At 40.7% G+C, this 27894-nt stretch overlaps 1 protein-coding gene across 1 annotated transcript in view; it reads left to right on the forward strand.

The window, feature by feature from the left end:
* The window catches only part of MLLT3 (MLLT3 super elongation complex subunit), a 120893-nt gene that overhangs the window by 64720 nt on the left and 28279 nt on the right, over positions 1–27894 (forward strand). Inside the window, exons 3-6 of the mRNA XM_057432920.1 lie at positions 813–895; positions 4702–4845; positions 20188–20307; positions 24001–24603. Coding sequence (XP_057288903.1) covers positions 813–895; positions 4702–4845; positions 20188–20307; positions 24001–24603 — 950 coding nt within the window. The remainder of the gene's footprint in view (positions 1–812; positions 896–4701; positions 4846–20187; positions 20308–24000; positions 24604–27894) is intronic.

The raw sequence follows: 27894 nt of genomic DNA on the forward strand, positions 1-27894 counted from the left end.
TTCTGTAACAACCTGCTTTTTGTCACTGGCTGAAGTTGATGGGCTCGTGCCACTTTATTCACAGAGCTTCTGTTGAGTGCTATGGGGATTTCATGTAAGTAAAATCCCTTGCATTAAACTGAAAACTTGAAGGGAAAGATTGTATATTGCAGCTAGTAATGCTTACTGTAACATTAAAGAAGGCTGAATCCTATAGAGTAAACCTGGTTACTGTTCTAACATAATACAGTACATAATCTTCCTGAGATTCTGCACCATATACTGGAATGTTATATCATCACCCTTCCCCTAGTAGTAGAGATTTCAATTTTATTTGCATTGGTTCTAATTCAATTAAGTTATTAAAAATTACATTACACAGAGTTAGGATTTTATTAGTATTAGGTCATGAATACATGAATGGCAATTCTGCCCTCCACGTGTTCAACTTTCACAGGGTGGAATCCTATGTACTTTCCATTCCTAAAACAAGCCTTGGCTTCAGTGTGTATGTAGCTGTTGTGGGTACTCAGTGGGTCCACCTGGTGTTGAAGTCCCTGGTGTTCTGCTTTAGCAGCCTGAAAGGATTGAGAAAGTGAGGAGTGGTGGCGGATATTGCTATGGCTAAACTATAGGTTGTATGTAGGCAGGAATAATTTGCTTGTAAAATTCATGTGGTGTTGTGCACACATATGTCCTACTGTGTGTGTGTGTGTGTGCAGTTTTGTAATGGTGCTGAACTATTGTTGCAGATTATTTACTCACGTTTTGTTTGTGCATTTAAAGCATTTTTTGGTGCGTGTGTTAAATCCAGTTTTTTCTCTTTGTTTCAGTGTGCAAAGATCCACCCTACAAAGTTGAAGAATCTGGGTATGCTGGTTTCATTTTGCCAATTGAGGTTTACTTCAAAAACAAGGTATAGAATCATATACTTTGCATTTAAAAGGAAAATAATGTGAAAGTTTTTCTTAAAGATTTACAGTTTAATTCATAAACTCAGTTAAAAATTAGTTTTAGTTATCTTCATCAGTGCTGTTCCTCAATTCAAAGTCCCTGTAACTTTTAGAAGTATGTAACTTTATTTAGCAGATAACTATGAAATTAGGATTACTTGATAAAGATGTTGAATGTAATTATCCAGAATTAGTAGCCCACCTCAGAAGTGGACAGACTTTAAATAATTCCTTAAGGAAGTGCTTCCTTATGGAAGTTCACGAATCACTTAAACTTTAAGAAAGGATACTGGTCTTGATTATGTCAATTTCATAGTGAACTCAGTGTTCTGTTTTAGTATTGCTGGTCTTTTTAGTTTGTTCAGGATTTTATCTCTCAAAACAGTCTTTTCTTTTTTTTTTTAAATCCTGCATCTTCAGTCTGAAAATCCATTATTTTAGACTCATGGGAACATTGACTCTACTTAACATTACCAGGGGCACAGTTAAAAAAAACAGTGCCATTCTGCAAAGCTTACGTTATTGTCGTATCTCAAATTGAGTCTTAAGTAAATGCTGCACTTACTGTGGGTCTCTTTGAGAGCAAATACAGAGATTTCCTTTAATGTACATAACAGGGTCTGTATTATTATTAACTTGTTCAGATGAAAAGAATCTAATTTGGGTGGAATTAAGCAGCAGAAAGCTTGCAAGGTTTAATGTACAGTATGTTAACTGCAGTATTTTAGGTTTGTCATGTGCCTTGGCGGAGCTGCTGTTACACTCCACATGTGCTTCTAAGAGAACCTGTGTGTTTGTTTTATATTGCCAAGGTGTAGTTTAATCCAATTATTTTAATTGTCATTGTTGCATCTTTAATGTGTTGAATGCTTGATGAAAAACTAAAACTGAAGGAAAATAAAAATACACATTTGCTGGAACCCTGATCACTTAAAATACGTATTAGAGTACAACTTCGTTAGCTGTATGTACCTTCAAGTAGATATTCCAGTCTTCTTTATCTTTCACAGAAAACTCTGTCGAGGTGCATGGTGTGAATAATTCTGCTCAGGCACTTTCTAAGTTGTAGGTTTCAAACAGGTAATCCTGAAATGTTCCCTGTATCAATCTGTGAAGAGCAGGGCTTAGTCTACCCCATTTGCAGTTGGAAAAGAAAACAGAACTGCTTTAGTGAGTTGACTGGCTTTTTGGGTGTGCTTTTTAGGTCTGTCTCCATTAGGGAAGCAGTTCTGCTTCGTTCAGGAAATCTAATGAAAAGCAGCCCATTCTCTTTAAATCCTCTGTTAAGAGTTCATCCCAAAACTTGGCAGACAAAGTCAGAAGATAGTGAGTCAGTCGTTGAAGCATCTCTACAGAAGGCTTCCTGCCCGATGTTTCTTCTTTTGTTTTTCACTCAGACTTATGGCTGCCTTCGCTGACTGTGGCGACCAGCAGGAGTTGTGGCTTAGACTGAGATCAAGAGGGCAGCAGTGATTACAACTCACCTCACCCTCAAGCAGCATGTGGAATTAGAAAGTTTGCAAACATCCCTCACCCCTATTTTGGTGTCATGGAATACGACAAGCAGCAGTTGGACTGTGAGTCAGCTAGCTCTTCACACAGCTGCAGCAGCATGCACTTCCCTGGGGTCGGTACAATACAAAGGAAAAGTGGCACAAAAATTGAGCCGGAATTCCTGAGGCAAGCTGCTGCTTTCTCCTGGCTCAGCTACTCTTCCTCCCCTAAGCCACTTCACAGGTTTTCCAGTACAGAAAAAGAGGAGATAGACAGAAGGAGGAAGAGGAGACAGACCATCATCACTTATTCAAGGTAGACAACTTTTCAATTTCTGATTCAGAAAGTACCCTAGTGAATAGAGAAGGCAAGGGTACAGGAAGCCACATGGACCATGGAGAATTACAGGGTGGCTGTTCCCAGGACTAGGCAGAAACTGGTAGAAAATCTAATTGGCATTTCATCCTGATAGAAAATATCCAAGCTTTAAAGAATTAGAGAAATGATAAACACATACACACACCCTCCCAAATTCATCATCAGCAGGCTATAGTTGTTAGGCATTGAGACAATGTCCTTGAAAAATGCTTTTAGTCAAAAGGCTACCACTCTGAAAATTAGTCCATTTAGGATAAGGCTCATAAACTATAGTATATTCTGCCTTCACTGTCACACCATTTGAAATAATGGTAGTGGTACTGGGAGTTGTTTGTGTAGTGAAAGTCTTCTTTGAAATCACTGGTTATGTTCATCTGACTTTCCACAGAATTCTTTGAAGACTCACATTTGTAAACTCTTACAACTTTGCTCTTACGGCAAAGCTGCTGGTACCAACCGTTGGTAGCAACATCACACGTTTTCTAAGCAGACTGGGGTATAAATCTTCTGTATTTTTTCTGCAAGCAATCCTGTATTAATCTTTCTAACAGTAAGAAATATCTTCATCCATGATTGCTTCTGAAAATGGTCCTTCAAGAAAAACGTTCATCTAAGTGAATTACTCTCTTCTGTCAGGAACAGAAGAATACTGCAGGCTTTTTATTTCGGGTCCTTTTCTGTTGTCTCTGCTCTAAGTCTAGAGATGGGATGAGACGGATGTCCCTTGGCTGTGTTTGAAACCTCTGATTTTACTTTTAGAATAACTGAGATTTCTACACGTTCAGTTCTTCACATCTTTGGAATCCTGAATCGAAGCTAAAAATTTTTTTAATGTGAATTTTTAAAGCATCTGTCACTGAACAGAGCACACATTTTGATTACATGCAGTGTTTGTGTTAATATTTTCCCCTGTCTTTTCCTCATCTTCCCTTATAGTTCCCCTTTTACTAAAGCTTTTTCTAAATTTGACCTTTTACTATGTTCTGCCTTAAGACCAACATTGATTTAGTGGCTTCTGCTGCACAGGGAGAAGGGCTACTTAATATTGTCTTAAAAGAACACTTAATTTGTATTCAGCTTTTAGAAGGAACTGTGTAAATGCATAACATGAAATGTACTTAGTATCTTTTTCTCTGGTATTATAAACTGAAGTCAGTTCAATACCACTAGTGTCCTTTTTCAGCTAAGGCATTCTCAGGGCAGTAGAGCATAAATGATGTTTCCCAAGATAAATTTGCCTTTCCTGTTCTTTCTCTCTCCATATTGGTACAGGGAACATTCAGTTTCATTTTTTTCATGGCAGTGGCAGAGAATTTTAGTCACTTGGAAGCTATAGTGGAACACTTGAAATCCAGCTGGCCATACTCATTTAAGGCAATGAAGTTTAATTAATTAATGAGCCCCCTTGCAGGAGATCTAATGTAGTGCAGCAACAGTTTCATTCTTATTCTTTCCTACAGCTCATGAAGAAAACAATAGTGTTTGGCTTTGGTAGACGAATTCAAACCCTACTAGAGTGTCTTCAGTACTATCTAGGGATCAGAAATGTGATTGTGTTGGTGACAGTTACCTTGTGTCAGCTGAATCATGATACTTGCCTATGTGTATGTCTGTAGCCTGTGCCAAACATGACATAACACTTTCAATTACGCCTTGTCAGGGCAACTTGAAGTTCACTGAAGTTCATGTATTTTACTGTGTGTTACCATGGACCGATACGAGTTTCTCTGGATTACTGTAGCTCAGCTGACACTTGGTAAATTCCATCATGTGTCTGAGAACAGAGAATGGTTAAAAATGACATAATTTTCATTTTAATTGGCAGTCTTTATGTAGCCCTTGTTTGCAACTTAGGTTTGGTGCTAGATGTTTCTATCTGGTTATTTTCAACCCTCAGGAAGAACCTAAGAAAGTTCGATTTGACTATGACTTATTCCTGCACCTTGAAGGCCACCCACCTGTAAATCACCTCCGCTGTGAAAAGCTCACATTCAACAACCCAACAGAAGAATTCAGAAGAAAGCTGCTAAAGGCAGGAGGGGTGAGTCCTGCACCGTGTCAAAAGCCATCCCAATAAAGGTGTTACTGCTTACTGCTGGTGCATGATTAGTATAAAAAAGATTGTCCTGACAGTGAAACAAAGTGGAGTGCTTCTGTGATTAACTTTGTGTAAGAGCTCAATGCTTGTCATCTTTACAGTTAAATGGGTGAGCAGATGAGCATGTTCCTACCTTAAATACACGATTAGATAGCTATGTCTTCACAACCAAGCTATTTGTGTTTCCTTCTGCAAAAGCAGAACTTAGACCTTATACATAAAACATTGCTTGCTTGACTTTACAGAGATAAATACAACAGAGCTACTCTGGTGGGAGGAAGTAATAAGAAAATAAAACACCTCTGATTCAAAAAGGAACAGTTTTATATTAAGCATAATAAAAGCAGTAGTTAGAATGTAGATCAAGTTAGAAACTGTAAGTTTAAATAAAGCTACTTAACATGTTGCACAGTCTGAACCAGAAAATTTACCAAGACTTCTTTACATGTTGGTAAAATTAATTGATGTGAAAAAGCCCAAAGCAAGTTTGACCATTTGGAGGGAGGAGACAGCAAAACACTTAGGTTTACACTTTGTTAGTGGAACCTGTTCTGCTGTGTTTCACACAATGACAGAATAATTCATGCTGGTAGGGACCACGAGGGGCTCAGCCATGGGGTCTGCTCAGAACTTGACCCCTCCTTGCCAAGCTGTGAGAAGCCTTCCCTGGCCTCGGCTCTGCCTCCACTGCTGGCCTGTCTTTGTGGGGCTGAGGCTTCTCATTGGCCTCAGCCTCTTGTGTCAGTTTGTGCTGCTGTTTCTTGCTGTCCTGCAGCGTGCTACTGTGAAGAGCCTGACTGGCATCCCTATTTGGCACAATTAGACAACAGTAGGTTCTGGGCTGGAGGTAAGAGAGAGTTAATGTGGAAATAATTCAGTCTGCTGAAGAGGATCTTTGAAAATAAAGCAGAAGTAAGTAGCAGGTGTAGTCTGACAGACCTTGTTACCCTCCTGGAGAAGACAACTATAGCTGTACTGAAATAGAAGCTGCGTTTTCTGTTTGTATTTATTAGGTACAGGAAGGTATTGCTGTCTGCACAATGTATTAGATTTTTAGTGTGTTTGCAAATAAATCATCAAGATTTATGTCCAAAAAGGACATGGAACTGTTGGAACAAGTCCAGAGAAGGGCCACAAGGATGATAAGGGGACTGGAGCACCTCCTGTATGAAGACAGGCTGAGAAAGTTGGGGCTGTTCAGCCTGGAGAAGAGAAGGCTGCGTGGAGACGTCATAGCAGCCTTCCAGTATCTGAAGGGGGCCTATAGGGATGCTGGGGAGGGACTGTTCATTAGGGACTGTAGTGACAGGACAAGGGGTAATGGGTTAAAACTTAAAACAGGGGAAGTTTAGATTGGATATAAAGAGGAAATTCTTTCCTGTTAGGGTGGTGAGGCACCGGAATTGGTTGCCCAGGGAAGTTGTGAATGCTCCATCCCTGGCAGTGTTCAAGACCAGGTTGGATGAGGCCTTGGGTGATATGGTTTAGTGTGAGGGTGGAACTTGATGATCTTAAGGTCCTTTCCAACCCTAACTATTCTATGATTCTAAGATTGTACTCAGGAAAACTTCATGAGCTACTGCCTTAATGCTAGTTGTATCATGTCAGTTGTCAATGACAAGCTTTACTCACAGCTGTAATAAATCCAAATGATCCCAGCAGGGACTTTGGGCAGGGGGGTGTGGTTAAAAAGGTAAAAAGATTAAGCATACTTTGTATTACTTTTTAATTGTTTGTTTTCTGTGCCTTCTAATTATAGGTTTCTTGAGCTCACAAAAGCAGAAATGTCTAATTGAAAACAATGAAATGGGGGGGGGGGGGGGGGGGGTGGTGTTGATTGAATTCTTTCCCTGAATATACAAGTATGGTCATTTTTAAAATGCTGTGTGTCAGTGGCTTTTGTCTTCTGGAGACTACAAACAGCTTGTTCAGTTGTTGTTTTTTTTTTCCTTTTTATTTCTCAAGTTTTCCAATTCCCTTTCAAGAAATAGTTTCCCTTTTTTGAAACTATCAGTGTTTTCTTCTTCCCTGTATAGGCTTTTTGACATAGGAATTTGTCTGATCAACTTGGCAGGGATGATGCAATAGCATTCTGTCTGTCTTGTTACTAAAAGCCTGTGTGAAGGGCTTATGTCTCCCAGGATTGAAGGCCTGTTACACTTTCATGAAACGGTGTACACAGGCTTTTCTTTGACTGTCGTAGAAGCCATGGAAAGCTGGCTCTCGCTTTCAAGTGTAAGTAGAATAGACAACTGAATGAATTCACGAACATTAACTCACTTGGAACTTCAATACTTCAGGCTGAGAAAGGCATTTACAGTATGTGATGGGTTTTGCACTTACTTAAAGGGTCAAAACAATACTCAAGAGAAAGTGAAAGTAACAACTAAATTTCCTTGACAGGCAACATGGCAGGCAAAATGTTCATGTCCTTCAAAGTGAGTGAGTTAGCTTATTAATATAAAAAGCTGAGTGGCACCTTTGAGAAAAAGCACTCTAAGGTGGTGGACTTTTGCTTACATGCTTATAAGTAATGGTGTAAATCGCTTGATTTTGTACGCCTTGAAATCCAGATGTCCGATTAGTTTTTCTCCAAGCAGAAATCATGGGATGTGTTGTTCCGCTGATATAAATTACTAAACATTGATTCTTTATTTCTCATTGCATAAATGTCTGTATTACAAATTGTATGTCTTTCTGAAGGGAAGAGTGTAGACTCACCTGGCACCTGCATGCTGCCATATTCACTATAGGCTTGTCTATGTGTTTGTCTCTTGATGCAGATTCCTTAAATTATCACTTGGATGCTCACAACTCCTCTTTTCCCTCACACGTAGTCAGGGATACTTGGTACAGCCAATGTTATTTTGTCTTTCAGGCTAAGAACCTTTTTTTGTTGTTTTAAAATTAAGTACTAGTAGTCTGCCAGTGCATTCTTACAGTTACCCTTTCCTATCCTTCATGTGACCAAAGGTCAGGCTGGTTATTCTGCAGTTCACTGGGAGAGAATAAGAATAACATTTGGACATTCTGAGTAATTAAGCAAGTGAGAACACAGCTGTGGCACAGATTTGCTGTGCTGCTGCAATCACTGTAGTTAAGGCAAACGGGATACTTAGGGTGGTGCCGACATGATTAACTCTGTGGACTATTTCTGTCTTAGCATTTTATTTGGTATCACCAGAATTGAAGCATAAATGTGCAGTCACTGTCATTAATACAAGCTCACCAGCTTGCTGATTTGTCTTCCAATCTGAGAATTATTTTTTAAGCCCATACAAGAAGAATAATAGCTTTTGGCTTCAGAGACTGTATTTCTGTGGTCATGAAAGTAAATAGGAACCTGTGGTTCTAACTTGCAAAGGCCCTATCCAATTTGCAAAGTTGTTGTCAGTGTTCTCCACTTACAGAAAGAAATCTACACTGAAGTTCCCTTCAGTCCTTGAAGGGCTTTAGTTACTTTCAAGTCCCACCTCAACCATTTACCTACTTTCAGTTGACCTTGTTCTCATAAATGTAAAAGTAAATGTTTACAGAGGAAATATTTTCAAGAGTATGATGGGAAAATTCAATCAGACTATTCAGTGTAATTGTTTATGTTCCATTTCTTTGCATATATACTCTAAATGAAATTTCTTTTATAAAAGTTTGTGGAAATCATGCCACTGAGAATTTTTGCACTGTTTACGCAGTATAGTACTGATGATATGAAGCTAACATATGACTCTTGAATAATAAGATATGACTCGTGAATTAGCAGTGTATACCATCGTCCAATCTATGGCTTGAAATCCCCAAAGACAGTCTGTATACAAATGATGACTTTTGATTACTCCATTTTTTACCAAGCAAATTGTCAAGTTAACTTGTAGCCATAGGGCTATGTAGATGTAGTCTCATGCGGAGCTCATCCTCTAGGCCCACCATGAAATTGTGCATTAGAATTGAAGTTTTCATCAAGTAGACATCAGTAATCATTGATTCTTACATGGTCATTCCTTCCTAGATTTGTCAGTTACCTATCCTCATTACTTTCAGCCTCTAAAAGTGAAAGAGCCTGAAGAAAAAGAGATGGCACTATGTTTCCTCTGTATGGATAAGGGAAGAGGGATGACACTAGGAAATTCTAGTCATTAAAAATAATCTTCAACTTTGAAATAGATTTTGAATGTTGAAGCCTAGTAAAACCATGTGTAAATCGGTGGTACTGGCTTTATTGCTTTTTTTGGCTTGCATGTATTTCAATTTCAAGAAAAAAATTAGAATTAAAAAACCTGAAAATTACACCTAATCAGCTTATTGAGAAAGTAGAAATAAATTAATTTTGAAGATGCTGATAATAGCAACCTAACAGTTAAATTGAATTTTTCTTCTTGAAACACAGACTTGCTCAGGCACTACTTGTTTGAATATGGTATTATGAATAACTTTATTCTTGCAGAAAAAAAAAACAGAAATAATTTCAGTCTGTAGCTGCAAATATATAAAGAAAAATGCTTGTACTGTGTAACAGTCTCACCTTTTTGGAAGGAGACCCATAATTCTTTGTTTAATCCAGGAGTACACAGGCAGCATTTAACAGGTGAATTTTCTTTCATAAAAGACTTACAGATGCCCCTTAAGAGAGCAGTTATCTCAGTGGACAAAAATAGTAACATTTGTAACATCATTACAAGTGCACATGGCTTATTTATGATAAGCAGGAGCTTTCAGATTTAAAGAATGCAAGGAATAAGTTCACTTTTAAAGTAGTAATGATTCTTTTTATCAAAAGGTGTCTCTTTTCTGCTTTCTGTGAAATTAGCAGGGACATACAAGCAGCTTGTGTAGCGTAGCAACTCCTTGAAGACAGTTGATCTACTAATGAGTCAGAGGGAATCATTCTGAGAGAGGTGCAATTATTATAAAAATATACCAAGGTAAAAATACAGGCTTTGCCAAAACCCATTGCATTCTGTTGTTTGAAGGTTTTTTGTCTGGTGGTGGTTTGTTGTTGTTTGTTTTGTTGGGTAGGGTTTTTTGTTCCAAAATATTTGTTTTTACTGTTTTACAGTTGAGAAATATCTTTTCAGTTACTTGAGATGCCTTCATAATGCCACTTCTAAAACTTACATCTCTGATCATGTAATAAAGATGAAATCATAGGGATTTCCCTTTTTTATTTCTCTATCCTACCTCTTTCCTTACAGTTCCTCTGTGTCAATTGGAATAGTTGGCTTCTACCCAGAGCCTGCCTTGGATATAAGGACACTATAGGGAAGGGATTATCTTTAATCTTGTGCTTTTCATAATGAAGTAATTGAATTTTCTTAAACTGTATGTTACTTTACATTCAAGAAATGCTTTCTATTTCCTTAGGTGGGTTTTCTTTGTTTTGGGATTTTTTTTTTGGGGGTTGGGGGGTGTTGGTTGGGGGGGGGGGGGGGGTGTTTGTTTTTTTGTTTGTTTGTTTTGTTTTTGTTTAAGTACAAATAATGGTTGTTCAGGACAACTTGATTTTTTGTTACTCTTGGTGCTTTCAGTGATGAATGAACTCATTCTTCACTATAAAATGATGTGGGACAGAGCGTGCAGCATGCTCACTGCCCTGGACTTCAAGAGAGCAGACTTCAGCCTCTTCAGGAACCTGCTTGGTAAGGTTCCATGGGATATAGCCCTAGAGGGCAGGGGGGCCCAAGACTCTTGCTTTATATTCAAGGACCACCTGCTACAAGCTCAGGAGTGTCATGTCCCAGCTAGAAGGAAGTGCAGCAGGAGGGTGAGGAGACCTCCTTGGATGGATAAGATGCTCCTGAGGAAACTTACAGGGAGAAAAGAGGCTTATAAAAGGTGGAAGCAAGGACAGGTGGCCTGGGAAGAATACAGGGATGTTGTCTGGGAAGCCAGGGACCAGGTTAGGAAAGCTAAGGCCTGGTTAGAATTAAACTTGGCTAGGGATGTTAAGGATAACAGGAAAGGATTCTGTAGTTACATTGTGAATAAAAAAGACGAGGGACAGCATGGGCCATCTCCAGAAGCTCTTGGGAGAACTTTCTACACGGGATTTGGAGAAGGCTGAGGTTGTTAATGACTTCTTTGCCTCAGTCTTTACTGATAAATGCTCTGACAAAACCACCCATGTCTTGGAAGGCAGACGCAGGGACTGTGAGAATGAAGACCCTGGGTCCACTGTAGGAGAGGATCTGGTTCGAGACAGTCTTAAGGAACCTGAACGTGCACAAGTCCACGGGACCTGATGAAATCCATCCATGGGTTCTGAAGGAGCTGGCAAATGAAGTTGCTAAGCCACTGGCCATCATATTTGAAAAATCATGGCAGTCAGGTGAAGTTCCCCATGACTGGAAAAAGGGAAATATAACCCCCATTTTCAAGAAGGGGAAAATGGATGCCCCGGGGGACTACAGACCATTCAGTCTCACCTCTGTGCCTGGCAAAATCTTGGAGCAGATTCTCCTGGAAGGCATGCTAAGTAAGGCACATGAAAACCAACAAGGTGGTTGGTGACAGCCAGGATGGCTTCACTAAGGGGAAATCCTGCCTGACCAATTTGGTGGCCCAGTTTGGTGGCCTTCTGTGATGGGGCTACAGAACTGATAGACAGGGTTAGAGCAGTTGATGTCATCTACCTGGACTTGGGAAAAGCGTTTGACACTGTTCCACACCACATCCTTTTCTCTAAATTGGAGAGACATCAATTTGATAGGTGGACGACTTGATGGATAAAGAGCTGTCTGGATGGGCGCACACAAAGAGTTGTGGTCAATGGCTCAATGTCTGGCTGAAGACCAGTAATGAGGGGTGTCCCTCAGGAATCGGTGTTGGGACCGGTCTTGTTCAACATCTTTGTTGGTGATATGGACAGTGCGATTGAGTGTGCCCTCAGCAAGTTTGCCGATGACACCAAGCTGTGTGGTTCGGTTGATACCCTGGAGGGAAGGAATGCCATCCAGAGGGACCTTGAAATGCTTGTGAGGTGGGCTGATGCCGACTGTATGAAGTTTAACCATGCCAAGTGCAAGGTCCTACACCTGGGTCGGAGCAATCCCAGGCACAGCTACAGGATGGGCAGAGAAGAGATTCAGAGCAGCCCTGTGGAGAAGGACTTGGGGGTGTTGGTCGATGAGAAAATGAACATGAGCCGGCTTCAGTGTGCGCTTGCAGCCCAGGAAGCCAACTGTATCCTGCGCTGCATCAAAAGGAGCGTGACCAGCAGGTCGAAGGAGGTGATCCTGCCCCTCTACTCTGCCCTCGTGAGACCTCACGTGGAGTATTGTGTGCAGTTCTGGTGTCTTCAACATACAAAAGACATGGTACTGTTGGAACAAGTCCAGAGGAGGGCCATGAGGATGATCAGGGCACTGGAGCACCTCCTGTATGAAGATAGGCTGAGAAAGTTGGGGCTGTTCAGCCTGGAGAAGAGAAGGTTGTGTGGAGTCCTCATAAGCAACCTTCCAGTATCTGAAGGGGGCCTATAGGGATGCTGGGGAGGGACTGTTCATTAGAGACTGTAGTGATAGGACAAGGGGTAATGGGTTAAAACTCAAAACAGGGGAAGTTTAGATTGGATTTAAGGAAGAAGTTCGTTACTGTAAGGGTGGTGAGGCACTGGAATGGGTTGCCCAAGGAAGTTGTGAGTGCTCCATCCCTGGCAGTGTTCAAGGCCAGGTTGGACAGGGCCTTGAGTGACATGATTCAGTGTGAGGTGTCCCTGCCCATGGCAGGGAGTTGGAACTAGATGATCTTAAGGTCCTTTCCAGCCCTCAATATTCTATGATTCGATGTGGCATGCAGCAGCCCAGGACCACACAAGGAAGTCCCTGCTGATGCATGAGAAATATATTTAATCTGCAGTGCTGCAGAAACATTGTAGAAATGGTTTGCTTTTCCTAGAATTCTAACAGGTATTTCATATGTCTTACTGAAAGTGCTATTTGAAATTTTTCTGCAGCATATTGTGGGGAACCTTACCAACCTGTTCTGTTGTATGTAGTTGTTCTTGGATTACCAGCTCAGTAAACGAAACTACAACAGTTAACTTGGTGTGGATCTATTTGAAGCAGGATTGTTCCAGCTTTCTTGATGGCCTCCTTTCATTCAGGAATGTGAGAAAGTAGGAGACGGACTACAGCTTTTTGGTAGTGGTTCATTTTCCTCAGAATGTCTAATGTGCCTTAATAATAGGATTATGTTGATCTGGAGCACTGTGACAGCTTGTGCAGTTTCTGACTATGTAAGTATATGTGTGGGGTGGCAGATCTGTAACTCCCATGCATCAGGGATAGCATGATGTGAATTTGTAGAAATTTGCAATAAGAGAAGACCGTGGAACTTGTTGAGGCTGTTCTCATTCTTTCTCTACTGGGATCTTAAGAGCAGAGCTTTATGTTTTGAAAGTGTGTGGTTCTTATTGGGTACCTGGGTGCTCTAAGCTGCCAAACATGTGTGGCTAGATAAATGTTATCTTTGACAGGACAGTTTTTTGTAAGAAGACTTCTGAATCAGTTGTTAGTAGGTTTAGGTACATGTATTGTAATTTCGTAATTCCCAAATTACTGGAAAAGAGATAGTAGAAAAGTGTTTCCAATTACATTAAGATAATTGGTAGTTCACAGTTGTTCACTTATCCCTTCCTTTGCTTAGCAGTGTATGGAACTACATAAATGAAATACATTAAATTCATTCCATAGCACTCTAGTCCCAGTTCCTACTCAGTCTTGATTAGCAGATGGAATGCCTTAGCAGGTATCTGATTCAGGTACTATGGAGGCTGGTTATTCAGGTTGATCAAGCAGATGGACTCCTACCCAGTAATGTGAAGACCAGTGTATTTCCTCCACTCAGTGTATGGGAGGGGGAAATAAGTTTTCCTTTGCCTTTGCTCAGGAAGCTGTCTCTTATTTAATGCATCTGGTAGGTAAAGGTTTTAAATACAAGCTCAATAGCTGCAAGCTGATGAAGTGGGTGTTCGGTGAACTAGAGGTAAGATACCACTACCAGCAGATCAGTTTGACTTTTTGTATGCATAATGCTTTATTGGCATATGTGACAAAAAGAGCAAAATCATCCTCTGTCAAGAACAGTATTGGGGGGAGGTTGGGGAAGGAGGAAAAAAGATATGTTATGTCCATACCAGCAATGAAAGTAAAAATAGCTTAGGTACATTTGTGCTTTTGCTCTGTGGTAGGAGTTGTTTACCATAGTAGAAATAAACAGCATGATATTCATATGGTATTTGTGTTCTCCAATATGATTTAGTCTTGCATTTTTTTATAGAATTTTCTTATGCATTATTAGGATGAGATCTTGTTAAAACTTAACTTGCATGTTATAATCTCTTAACTATGTTGAGTTAAAACTTTTACAGAATAGCTTATTACTGGTGGTGTGGGAAACCTCCCAGTTAACAGTGTAAACCAGAAGAAAGGTAACTTTCTCTTGTCCAACTTCAGTGTTTTATATTAAGTAGCTGCCCACACTGAAGTTCGTTTCCATTTTCACTAGACAACAGGCTGGCCTTCTTGAGAGTTCACCTCACCTGCTGAGTATTCCTTATGGAACAGCTGATCTAACCTTTTTTCTTCTCTTCCTGGAACATCCTCTAATTCAAGTCACATTTGTATGGTAGAGATTGTGCTGGACAGCACAGGGTATCTCTGAAGTTGCCTGTGTGTCATCTGTGAATTTGCTGAGAGTTCACTCGATCCCACTGAATTGTTAACCAAGACGTTAAACAGTTTTGGACTAAGTGGTGATCTGTCCTGGAGGAACGGTGGTAGTCACTGGCCTCTAGCTGGACCTCACACAGCTGAAAGTAATAATTTCAGTCCAGTAGTCCAGACAATTCTCCACCCGTCTCGTAATCTGTCTGGTATGTATCTCATGGATCTGGCTGTAAATTGGGCAGGATTGGCTGGAGACCAGTAACGAGTGGTGTACCTCAGGGATCGGTGTTGGGACTGGTCTTGTTCAACATCTTCGTTGCTGACATGGACAGTGGGATTGCGTGTGCCCTCAGCAAGTTTGCCGATGACACCAAGGTGTGTGGTTCAGTTGATACCCTGGAGGAAAGGAATGCCATCCAGAGGGACCTTGAAATGCTTGTAAGGTGGGCTGATGCCGACTGTATGAAGTTTAACCATGCCAAGTGCAAGGTCCTACACCTGGGTCAGAGCAATCCTAGGCACAGCTGCAGGTTGGGCAGAGAAGAGATTCAGAGCAGCCCTGTGGAGAAGGACTTGGGGGTGTTGGGGGAGCGTGACCAGCAGGTCGAAGGAGGTGATCCTGCCCCTCTACTCTGCTCTCGTGAGACCTCACGTGGAGTATTGTGTGCAGTTCTGGTGTCCTCAAAAGAAAAAGGACATGGAACTGTTGGAACAAGTCCAGAGAAGGGCCACAAGGATGATCAGGGCACTGGAGCACCTCCTGTATGAAGACAGGCTGAGAAAGTTGGGGCTTTTCAGCCTGGGGAAGAGAAGATTTCATGGAGACCTCATAGCAGCCTTCCAATATCTGAAGGGGGCCTATAAGGGTGATGGGGAGGGACTGTTCATTAGGGACTGTAGTGATAGGACAAAGGGTAATAGGTTAAAACTTAAACAGGGGAAGTTTAGATTGGATATAAGTTCTTTCCTGTTAGGGTGGTGAGGCACTGGAATAGGTTGCCCAGGGAGGTTGTGAATGCTCCATCCCTGGCAGTGTTCAAGACCAGGCTGGATGAGGCCTTGAGTGATATGGTTTAGAGTGAGGTGTCCCTGCCCATGGCAGGGGTGTTGGAACTAGATGATGTTAAGGTCCTTTCCAACCCTAACTATTCTATGATTCTATGATTGTTCTTGGTAAACCTGTGCTGACTGCTCTCAGTCACATTTTTGTCCCTCCAGTGGCTGGAAGTAGCTTCCAGGAAGATTTTCTCTGTACTTCCAAGGGACTGAAGTGGGACTCCTGTTCCCTACGTCTTCTTTCTTGAAGATGAATGTGATGTTTACCTTTCCCTAGCCCTCAGGAACCTTTCCTAATCACCACAACATTTTGAAGATGATGGAGAGCTGCCTTGCAATGAAACTAACCATCTCCTTCAGTACCCCTGCATCCAGTCTGGTCTCATGAACCTATGTGTCTCTGTGGATGAAGTTCTCCTGAACTCAGTCCGCCTCTATTGTGGGCACTGACTCATCACCGAAGGCTCTGTGAGGATGCTCAGATACCTTGAAGGCCTGAGGAAACAAGATGTTACCAGTGTAAACAGAGGCTAAAAAAACACTGAGTACATAAGCCATGTTCTTTGTCATGAGGTCTCTTGCCCCTTGAGCAGTGAGTCCGCACTTACTTTAGCCTTCCTTTTATGGCCTGTCTGGTTTTAGAACCGTTTTTTCCTTGTCAGTCTTGTAATAGTATATTAGCTGCTTCCTATAGGTGCAAAAAATTTCTGTTCATGAAAATTACGAAGTTTCCACCAACAGGGAAAAGTTGTTTTGTTTTTTTTAATTAAAAAAAAAAAAGAAACCCAGCTTGAGTATGTAGAATGATAGAATGTCTCTAGTTGTAAGGGTCCCATAAGGATTATCAAGTCCAACTCCCTGTTCCTTGCAGGACTACCTAAAAATAAACCGTAGGACTAAGAGCATCATCCAGACACTCCTTGAACTGTGACAGGCTTGGTGCCACAACCACTTCCCTGGGGAGCCTGTTCCAGTGACCAGTCTGAGTTAAGACCCTTTTCCTAATGTCCAATATGAACTCCCTTTGATGCAGCTTCATTCCATTTCCTAATGTCCTACCGCTGGTCACCAGAGAGAGGAGATCAGCACCTCACTCTTCACCTTTTGGGGGAGTTGTAGAGTGCCATGATGTACCCCCCCAAGCCTTCTCCTGTCCAAGCTGAGCAAGCCAAACAACCTCAGCTGCTCCTTTTAAGTCTGGCCCTCAAGACCTTTCACCACCTTGGTCACCCTCCTCTGGACACACTCTTATAATTTGGTGTCCTTATACTGAAGTGCCTAAAGCTGCACAGAGTACTTAAGCTGGTGCTGCAACAGGGCAGCACAGAATAGGACTATCACCTCCACTTGACACATTTCTTAATACAGCCTGTTTGGTAATTCTTACATCATTTGTACCTGGTATTAAAGTGTTAAACTGTTTTCTCTTGGCCACGTTTCTAATGCTTATCCAGTACCAGGTACTCAAATCCACTGATGGTTTCTTAAAGCTCTCTAGTGCTTGTGAAGAAGCGTGTCTAACTCCCTACTTTTACTCCTTACTTTTACATGGCCTGTTACTGTCACTGTTGACTACATCAAAGACCAGCTGTGAGATTAGCTAGACCTCTGTTCTGCTTAAATATAGTCAAACTGTATTTTTGAGGGAACAGCAAAACTGTAATCAGAACTTCATGCTTCACCTGCTGGTGAATTCAGAGTCTGATTACTTGTCTGTTTAAACTGATTTGTTTAGAGACCAGATGTTGTCTCACCTTGCTTTGTTAACAGCAGCACTGGTGCCTTACTCCACCAGTTTGTCTAATCCCACTGAACTGTTGACTTGTGGAAGGGGCTGAAGGGAAGAATTAGTAATGTGCCTGGGTTTTGTCACTGAAGTGATTCCCTGTGGGAGAAGACAAGTACAAGCTGTGGGTGGTCTTGAGTGCCTGGCTTCAGCATGGGCTCTGGCAGTGTCCTGCACCAATGAGGGTGTGCTCTTTGTAGCTATAAGCTAGCTGTAGCCTTATAGTGCAGAAAGGAGGAAAAGAGTAAAAAAAACAGTGCACATAGCATGGCTGGACTGGAGAGCTCTTGCTATGCTTCTGATTAGCATGCAATCCTGCTGCAGAATTAGCAGCTTGCTGCAAATGTGGTCATTTCCCACCTTTTGCTGTTTTGGTAGCCTTGTCTTAATATAGCCATGTACATAGACATGCATAGACACACTTAAGCAGTAAATGCTGTGCATGTGATGTAAAGGTGGGGGCTTGCTCTAGAAGCTGGTTGAAGTGCATCTCCCAGGCTGTGTGTTTATGTGTTTGACGAATGAGAAGTGGGCAGTTACCCACTGCAGAAGTTGCTATAATTCTGGCAGATAAGCTGTTTCAGTAAACTTAAACTGGATGTATAGCTGTCTCTTTCCTAAATTTAGCCAAAAGGGAAGTGCATCTCAATTCTATAAAGTGTTTCTAATGCAGGGACCTTTTATACACATGAGCTTGGCAAAGAAAATAAGTGTTTTGGAGGAGTTTCTGAAGAGTTACTGAATGCTAGTATTAACTTTATTCTGTGAGAGGGAGGAGGAGGCAAGTGATTTAGTGATTTTTTTTTTTTTTTTTTTTTTTTTCTTTGATATAGAGTATTTTAGTGAGGACCATATTGTTTTTCTGAAAGAAACGAGTTTGGCAGACAGAGGTGTGGTTTGTATCATAGGGGCCAAAAAGTTAAATTTACATGAGGTTTTCCCGGTCTTTTGTCTTCTTTACTGACAGTAAAGTCTGCAGTTTGAACTGAAGTTGTGTCTTACTGTATACATTAATCATGCTAAAATTTTGAATCCAAGATTGCTATTTTTCATACTGTACTCCAGATAAGCCAGAAGCTTGAAGTTGAAGATAGAGCTGTACAGCTTTCACATTAAAACCTTAGGCTGTTCTTACACTGTATATTTGAGGTGGGTTAAGCTTTTCTGGGTGATGATCTCGCACCCAAGCACTTGGTCACTCTGCCTCCTCAACAGGGCAGGAGTGAAGATAGGAGAAGGCTCATGGGTTAAGGTAAAGACAGGGAGATTGCTCACCAGTTACTGTCATGTGCAAAACAGACTCAACTTGGAGAAAATTAATTTCATTTTGTAGCAAATTAAGATGGATTTGGGTAACAGGAAGGAAACACCACTGCTGCTCAGTACTACCTTCCTGTGCTCACCCTCACCCCTTTGTTCAGGACTTGTCTATCTCCACCTCCCCAAGCAGCACAGGGGAATGGGGTTTGCAGTCAATCTATAACAGCTCCTCTCTGCTTCTTCCTCCTCACACTTTCCCCCTGCTGTAGCATGGGTCCTCTCTGTGGGCTGAATTCCTTCAAGAACTGCTCCAGCATGGGCTTTCCGTGGACTGCAGGGGAATAACTTTCTCAGCGCCCAGAGGACCTCTTCCCTTGTTCTTGGTGTTCTCACCTCTGCCTGTGCGGTGTTTTGCCCTTACAACTATTTTCCATGAGGTGCTGCCATGTTGGCTGAGGGGCTCAGCCATGCCCTGCGGTGGGTGTGTGACAGCCAGTTGTCTCTGGCACGAGGGACTCCCTGCCCCTGCCACCTTAACTTTCCTACCTGTACCCATTACAATCTTCCTTCACTTTGCTTTAGTAAAAAGCAAAGATTACACATCCTCATTTATGGGATGTCTGCAGCCTGCAGAACAGTTTAGTGCAAGTAGGATGAACTTTCAAGTGTACTAGGCTTGAGAGAAAGTGTGCTGAGGATGCAGGTGTCATGGCATGTGTCCTGGGTTCAGCAGCAGCAGTCATTTTTCTCTTTCTTCGTAGCTGGTGCAGTGCTGTGTTTTTGACTTTCAACTTGGGAACAGTGCTGATAACACTGATGTTTTTAGTAGTTGCTCAGTAATGGTTACTCTGACCAAGGACTTTGTGAGTCATGCTCTGCCAGGGAGGAGGGGAAGCCGGGAGGAAGCAGAGAGAGGACACCTGACCCAAACTAGCCAAAGGGGTCACTGCACGTCATGCCCAGTATGTAAACAGGGGGCAGTTACCCAGAAGGGTTAGATCGCTGCTCGGGTCAGCCTGAGTATCGGTTGGCGAGTGGTGAGCGGTTGTATTCTCTTCCCTTGTTATTTCCCTTATCATTATTATCAGTGGCAGCAGCAGTGGTTTGTATTATACCTTAGTTACTGGACTGTTCTTATCTCAACCCGTGGGAGTAAACATTGTTTTGATTCTCCTCCCCATCCCTCCGGGAGCAAGGCCGGGGTGGGGATAGGGTTGAGGGAGAGTGTGCAGGCAGCTGCATTGTTCTGAGTTACTGGCTGGGCTTAAACCATGACAGCATGTAAGGAATAGAACAAGTTACGCCATTTTCTGAGGGGCTTGCATTGTATTTGCATGGAAATTGAAGGATATGATTTACTCATTATAAATAGAGGATGGCAGTGTGTTTACATTAATGCATGAGTACTGTTTGCTGGAGAAGTTTTATTCTCCTGCCAGTGTGATTTGCTCATTTTTAGGCAGGTGAAACTCTCCCTGTCTCTGGTGATGTTTGACTGACACGCTTTCCCTCTTACAACAGATCATGGTAATGCCAGACGGCACATCGTTCTCTTCAGGACAGAGCCTATATCTCCCCAACCTTCCCAGTAACCCCATGTCTTTTTCGGAAGTGAAGAAGAAATTATCTCATGGGCCAAAGGTGAGAATTATTTTGCTGGAAGATACTTGAATTAGTGGTGCTTTCCCTGGGAATTTACTAATATTTCTAGGTATTTTGCAATCTCATGACATAGTCCAGTGATAATAGGTCTTGATACTTCTTTGTTGTGAACTTATCATATTAAAATAATACAGAACAAGGATTGCTGTCAGAATAGGTGTCAGTGAAAGTACTGCTTTTCTGATTACTGTACATATGTAATTGTTTTCCTCCTTTCCCAGGAGAAATTCTGATGGTCTGTTGTAGAATTGGGGGATTCTGGTGATGGAAGTGTGAGCTACTGAAATGTAAAGAATGTGAGAAAATACCATAATAATTGTTTCATTTATCAAGTATTTTTTAAATACTTTTAAAGATAATTGTGTAAAGTGAAACTTGAAGATTTTGTGTTTTAACTTAATGCAGATGGTATTAGTGAGCCCCAGTACTGTGATTCTGAAACAAAGCTTTAATCTTGGAAATACAGAGGACATGCAGAAGTGCAAGAAGCCTTACTTTATGCATTTTCTCAGAATATAAAAAATAGCTGCAGGCTAGCTGGTGATAACTTGTGTTGGCTTTAAATCAGTGGTAATGCTGTGCTTGTTTGTATTATGTAAATACTACAGGCACAGAATACAGAGAAGCAGCTTGATTAGCTTTGTTGGGTTGATTGTCTTTTGGAATGAGTGTAGTGTCAGCTGCAGTGAAATGAGGTTTACTGTATAAACAAAAACCCAAAAGATCTTATTCCCGTGAGTGACCAGGAAAAAGAAATAAAATTGTTTTATACTCCCTCTTTTGGATTTCTGTGTCAAACCAGTGAGCCTTGTAATTCTCCATCTGCTTCTAATTCTCCTGATGTCATTGTTCATAGTGGTTTGGAGGGCTGGACAAGCTGAAGTGTGGAAAGCTTTCTAAATGTGTGACACTATTAATCTGCAAGAACTAAAAGAAATTTACTAGTAGGTAAATTTGTTTACAGCGTGCAGCCAGCAAGCCACAGTATTTGTGGAGGCTTTCAAAGTGTTGTGGTTTGGATTTTGTTACGGGTTTTTCACCTTTTTTTTTTTCCCCTCCCTAATCAGTGTTTTTACTAAATAGTAAACACATTTGTATTCAACAGTAACCTGAATTTCCCTGAGCAATTTTTTATTTTATTCCTCTTTTCCTCTTTGGAGTAGAAGGCATATTTGAGACTAATTCCAGTCCACTGGCTTAACATAGACGAAACTGTTCAATAGGCATAACATTATTTATTACAAATGAAAATAATGCATGTTTTTATGACCACTCGTACTAAATTGTAGACTAAACCCAGAGTAAAGTAGGCTGGCATGGCCTTGCCAGTGTGCTCAGTTTGATGACTTCATAAAATTTAATGAACCACCCCTCCTTCCCCCCAACTGCTTCATCTGCTAATTAGGTTTCTAATGTCTGTCAGCAACTGGAGAGGTTTGAAGTGATTTCCAGAGGATACTGCTTATTCAAAACCATTTCAACCAACCTGGGAATTATATTTTGTGGTGTGAAGTCAGAATCCCACCCTGCAAGATACACAGAAAGTTCAACACTGTTTTTTGCCTTGTCGTTAAAGAGTTTAAAGTGTTTTAATCTGCAAATATGTTACCTGTTAAGCAGCTGTCACAGTCCATTTGCATGTCTCAAATTTACAGGACAATGTGCTCTGTGATTTAAGTATTATTTCATGAGGTTATTAAGAAACACAACAAACAAACACAAAAAAAAACCAGGGCGCTATCCACTTTGTCTGGACTGGTGAATCATCATGTGAATTCATTTGTTCACCGCTCAAGTCAAGGTTCCATAACTTACAACTTCTAATGCTTAGTCTGTGCATTTAGGAAAAAGAAAAAAAAAAAAGGAAAAAATTGGTTACCTACCCATCATAGATTACGTGTAGCTAGTAACTGAGAACCACACAGCTGTATTCTCACTTCCCGTCATTCCCTGCCCCATGCAGGGCAGCATGGGGAGGAGAATTGGAAGGAGGCACAACATGAGGGTTGAGACAAGAACAGTTTAATAATTGAAATTAAGTAGAACAGAATAATAATTGAAATTAATATTTTGAAATAATAATGATAATATAATGGGAACAAGGAAAAATGAAAGTTCAGAAAACACAAGTGATGCTCACCACCTGCTGACTGATACCCAGCCTGAGTAGTGATAACCTCCACACCCATGTCACTGCCAACTCCCCTGAGTTTATATACTGGGCATGACATGCTGTGGTTTGGGTCAGGTGTTCTGTTTCTGCTCCCTCTCAGCTTCTTGTGCCCCTCCTCACTGGCAGAGCATGAGAGACCTTTATCAGGGTAAGCCCTAATCAGCAACAGCTAAAACATCGGTGTGTTATCAGCATTGCTCTCAGACTAAAGCCAAAACACTGCACTGCACCAGCTACTAGGAAGAAAGTTAACTCTATCCCAGCCAAAACCCTTATCTGTATAACACTGGTGCAATATTGCAATGCAGTATATTTGTTGAAGTGTTTCTAGAAGTTTCTTAGATGATAGGAAATATATAGTTAAAAGTGCTTATAATCAGCTTGGAAGTAAGCAACCTAAACTTGAACAGCTTGACCATAGGTTCCTGTAAATTGAAATGTCACTTTGCAGATTGAAAGTCATATAAAATGAAGCTTGTTTCTGGAGAGAGTGCTAGAGGTGATTACTCTTTATAAGAGTGCAGTTAGGCTACTGGGTATTTTTGAGGTTCTGAGCACCTACTGCTAGTAGTTTTGATGAAAGTGGAAGGTGGGCAGTGCTGGGGCTATCCTCATCTTTTGAGAATTCCTAGGTGTTAATTCTCAGAAGAAAGGATCCCATATGACCCATAGCATATGGTTCAGTTCCCTTGTTGCCAGCTCTAGCTACAGGTCACCACTTTCCTTCCCACTTCGACTTTCCAGATTCAACTGAGTGAAGAATTCTGCTCTTTCTGCTTTTGCCTTTAAGATCTCTGAGTCGTCACCCTTTCAGAAATCCTTCATGTTTAGTTGATTTTAAAAAATGCTATCAAATATTCAGCAGAGACAGCAGCGATAAATACAGAGGAAAGCTTTTTTAGTTAAGGAGGTTTTCCATAAAAAGACATTGCCTGCTGAGATGTTTTGTGTCAAATCAAGTCTTCCATATCCAGGCTGGACCCAGAGTTGTTATTCTGTATGAGGGAAAGGATCTGGCAAAAGCTGGAAAGAGGATCACAGTAGAGAAACTTTGCCTACAGTGTAACAGGAGCACATATTTCACTCTGATCCTGAAGTAATTCTGTTGGCAGTATATGGTTCTTAGCTTGATCTTTCCTAACAATTTTCTTTTTTTCCTCACAGCTAATCAACATGGTTAAAATTTTCTAAACTGTCTTTATGTTCATCTTACAATGTTTCTTAAAAAACATAGCTAATTCTTAAGATAAAAAATAACTTGTCTTGCAGATATTGACAAGCATGGTACCTGCTCATGTTCCACCACTTTATTGCAGATAAGTTGCCCAAAATAATGGGGTTTGATCTGTTCTTAAACAGGCGTTTGCATTTTTTGGTTTTCAACCTGCAGTTCCAAGTTTTTAATATGATGCTTGTATCCATATTTTGTTTGTCTCTCAGGGCTTTAAGGGTTCTTTTTGGGGGTTTTGTAAGTTAGATTTTGTATCTCCCTTTTGCAGGACTCAACTAGGATTCTGAACACAAGTAGCAGCAGCTGTAGTAACAGTTTTTTGAAGACCCACAAGTTAACAAAGGAGCACAAGGAAAAAACTTCTAAAGACTCAAAAGAACATAAAAGTGCCTTCAAAGAACCTTCCAGGGAACAGAACAAATCTTCCAAAGAATCCTCCAAGAAACCCAAAGAAAACAAACCACTAAAAGATGACAAAATATTTTCTAAGATGGCCTTCAAGGAACCCAAACCTGTACCCAAGGAGCTGAAATTTGAAAACACCCCTATCCTTACCATAACAGGTGGGCAGCAGCAAGAAAAGAAGACCCTCACAAAAAGGCCCTCTGTTGTGGACTCTGAAACTTCAGCAAAAAAAAGAAAAAAAAGTGGTCCAGATTTGTTATTTAAAAGTTTCTCTAGTGCCCCACCGCTGATTCTTACTTGTTCAGCTGACAAAAAACAGACAAAGGATAGATCTCAGCCCAAGGTGGGAAGAGTCAAAACCGAAAGCAATACACTGGAAAGGAAGACACCTACTCTGCCACCATTTGATGATATTGTAGATGCCAGTGATTCTGATGTGGAGGAAAACATATCCTCCAAATCTGAAGTAAGTGGTGGTTGGTTTTGCTTCATATGTGTATAGTTATAGTCTGTGGAATTGTGCACTGTATTTGGTTTTTCCCCCTCCTTTCTCCTGTCTACTGGCAGATCGTTCGATTTGAAGGATGCTGACTGCTGGCTGTTCAGAATTATGCATGCTCTCATTGAATTGTATTGCCTATTCAAGTCTACTCAGTTTATACGTCTGTCAACATTATGACAAATGAGCATATGGGAAAAGTCTATAAATAATACTGCTCTTTTGATCTTGTTCTTTTGAATTTCATGCCTCTTCTGTGGGAAGAGGAAATTGATTTTAATGCTTATATTTCACACCCTAAGTCTGTGTTCAGGTATTCAAGAATTCAGTAAATTCAGGAAAGGGTTTCATTAAATCTGTGTTTGTTATTTTTCAGCTAAAAATAGCAGTTCTGTGAATGATACCACATTTTTTTTGAGGAGGAAGAGGCGTTCCTAGAATCTTTCTTACTGAAGAAGAAAGACTTTTTTTGTGGAAGTTTGCTTTCCTTAAAATACTTGTCTACCATGCCTGCTCATTTGTTTCAAGCATCATTTGCTCTTGATGATTTGGATTTTAATAGTTCTCCTAGGACACTTGGTTTTTAGAAGCGCCTTTCGAAAAGAGATGAGTAGAGAAGGAAAGGGATGGAAAGAAAAGGATTGTTTGGTGCTTTTATTTGTGCTTATGACTAGAGGTAGTGTGCATGATAGAGAGGAAATTTTTGCAGCCATGCCTGTTTAATTCTCCTATTTTTCTGGTTTCTGTTGTGTGTCTCTGTAACTGCCATGGGATTCATAGCCCTACTTGCCCTCTCTGAAACAGACAATAAATACGCTGTTCTGTGGAGGTGTCAACGTTAGGTTTTTATTTCACAGAAACTTGCCACAAGGGAGAAAATAATTTATTTCTCAAGTGACCTTTTAATGACTGGTCCCTTAGGGCATGCAAAGGCTGTAAAATTTAGAACGTGTAGAATAGTGCAGGCGCCTCATTACAGCATGGCACTGCTGATACTGTGATTGGGGTGACATTCTCATCTGGCTTAGAACTTAGACATTTGTCTTTAAATCTGAAAAAGGTTCACACTAGTCACCCTTGGTGTGAATTAATTTTTGATGTCTTCAAAAGAAACTGAATATTCCTTTTTAATTTATGGCAGTATCCTTAGGACTTGCTACCGATCCTCAGTATAGCTAGATAATTGGCATAGGTTTTGCTTTCAGATTTCTTGTTCTTTCAAATAGCTGCCATGTAGTGGCACATTTACTGGTAGCAGTGATTCTTCATCTTTTTTCAAAGACAAAATAATTGAGGGGAGCAACTGCAATGCAACTGGAATTTTACAAATGCAGGCACCTCAGATGTGTGCTGCACAGCAACTTGCAGGTAACTGATGTGTGAAGGGTATGGATGGTCCTTAAAACTGATTCTTTTAATTGCTGACATGGGTTCCCTCTGCCTTGCAGCTTCTTGCCCATTACCAGTGGTATCATGATATGCTGTTGTGGTTTTCGTAGGATGATGACACAAGTCCACTTGCCCTGCTGTTCATCATTTGTCTGGAGTTGACCTGCAGGACCTAAGGAATTCCTTAATTCTGTACTAAAGTAAAAAAGCAGATTCAGTTCTGTGAGCCAGTGTTACTGGGAGGGCAAAGTACTGGAGTCCACTCAAAGAGAAACAGATCCTGCTGGTCTGGGCCCTGGTGTATTTTAGCATTGACATCTCAGATCATGGAACACATGGATATTCAGTGGGACTTAGTAAAGGTGTCTAGGAAACCCAGAATAATTTCCTAAGGTGCCCGTGGATTCACACCATTGTTAGTGCTGTGTGGGAAAGATCAGGGCAACCTGGTTAATGAGTACCTACAGAATTTCACTTTACTGGCTTTTGAACCAGGGCTGCTAACAAAAGGTGGTTGAGTAGTGCAGTAGAGGTAATTCTGTATGTCGGAAAAAGTAGTTCAAACTTTTTATATGTGTTGGTGGGTTCCTAAGCATGAAAAGGAGTGCTTATCATATTTAGCACTCCTTTCAGGAGAAGGAATAAATTTTACAGCCAGGTGCATAAAAGATACATCCTATAAATAGTAATACAAAGACAAAAAAGTTGCAGTGTTACATAGAAAATATGATAATGATTTTGCTATACAGGAATTATTATTTCAGGTCTGTTAATGCTTCATGGTACTAACCAACACAGTTGCTTGAAGTTGGGAAGACACTTCTTCGGTGGCATGTTCTGACATGATAATACACTATAAAATTCAATGGCATGTTCTGACACGATAATACACTATAAAATTCAGTCAGATGTTATTTACCACTGTGGTACAGTTACAGTGACGATTATTATACTATTGATGAACAAAGAATATATCATTATTTAGGAGTATATATATATTTTAGTAAAGTTTCCAGGAGTTACTCCTAAAGTGGCTTTAAAAAAAACAAAACCACAAAACCCAACTCAGCAAATTTGGGTTAGATATAACAAATCAGTTTAGAAATCAATATCTAAAAGAAAATTGTTAGGATACCACAAAAATGTTGTCTTTGAATCATGTGCATTTTTTTTCTAGTTTAAGTTATATTTATGACATAGTGCAAATGTAATTATGTATGAATTGTAATAGAATTGTTAATAGCTGCGAAGACAAGCATCATTAAAGAGAGGTGCTTTTTCGCTGGGTATGTGCCACAGGAAGACAGTGCTGCTGCTCCCCTGATTTCTTCAGATACAGCCCATTCACTGAGTTGAGATGGGGTGTATCCTTTCAGTGAATGGACTTGAGACAGAAAAGCAAGATATGCTCAATCCTTCTCAATATTGTCATCATGCTCTCTACCCAGCTCTAGACATTGACTTGAAATATTGGCATTTGCCTTCACAAAGTGGAGGACGTAAAAGTTTAGCATTCTCCGAGTGAGGTGGATTTTTTTGTCATGTGGTAGAGCGTGTCTGCCAATGGCTAATCCATCCTCTGAGGTGTCCCTTAAAATTTGCATTTAGGAGTGCAGCCAGGTTAGCATACAGTTGCCTTGAGTACATTTCAGAAAGCCAGACACTGTCTTCTGATGTCCTACTGTCAGTCCCTCTTTTGAGTTCCAAATACCTTTATAAAATTACAGTGGGAAATAAAGTAAATCACATCCGTGATTAGTGATGAACTTTTTGCCCTAGTTTAATAGCTTTTCTGTTTGACTTAATTTAAGACCACGGATGCTCATTTCTCTGTGGTCTCTGGCATGCTCTGTGGTGTGGTGCACTGCT

Source organism: Pezoporus wallicus, unplaced genomic scaffold (assembly GCF_028554395.1).
Source record: "Pezoporus wallicus isolate ANWC-B61680 ecotype Strahan unplaced genomic scaffold, APGP_CSIRO_Pwel_v1 contig_2910, whole genome shotgun sequence".
Classification (NCBI taxonomy): Eukaryota; Metazoa; Chordata; class Aves; order Psittaciformes; family Psittacidae; genus Pezoporus; species Pezoporus wallicus.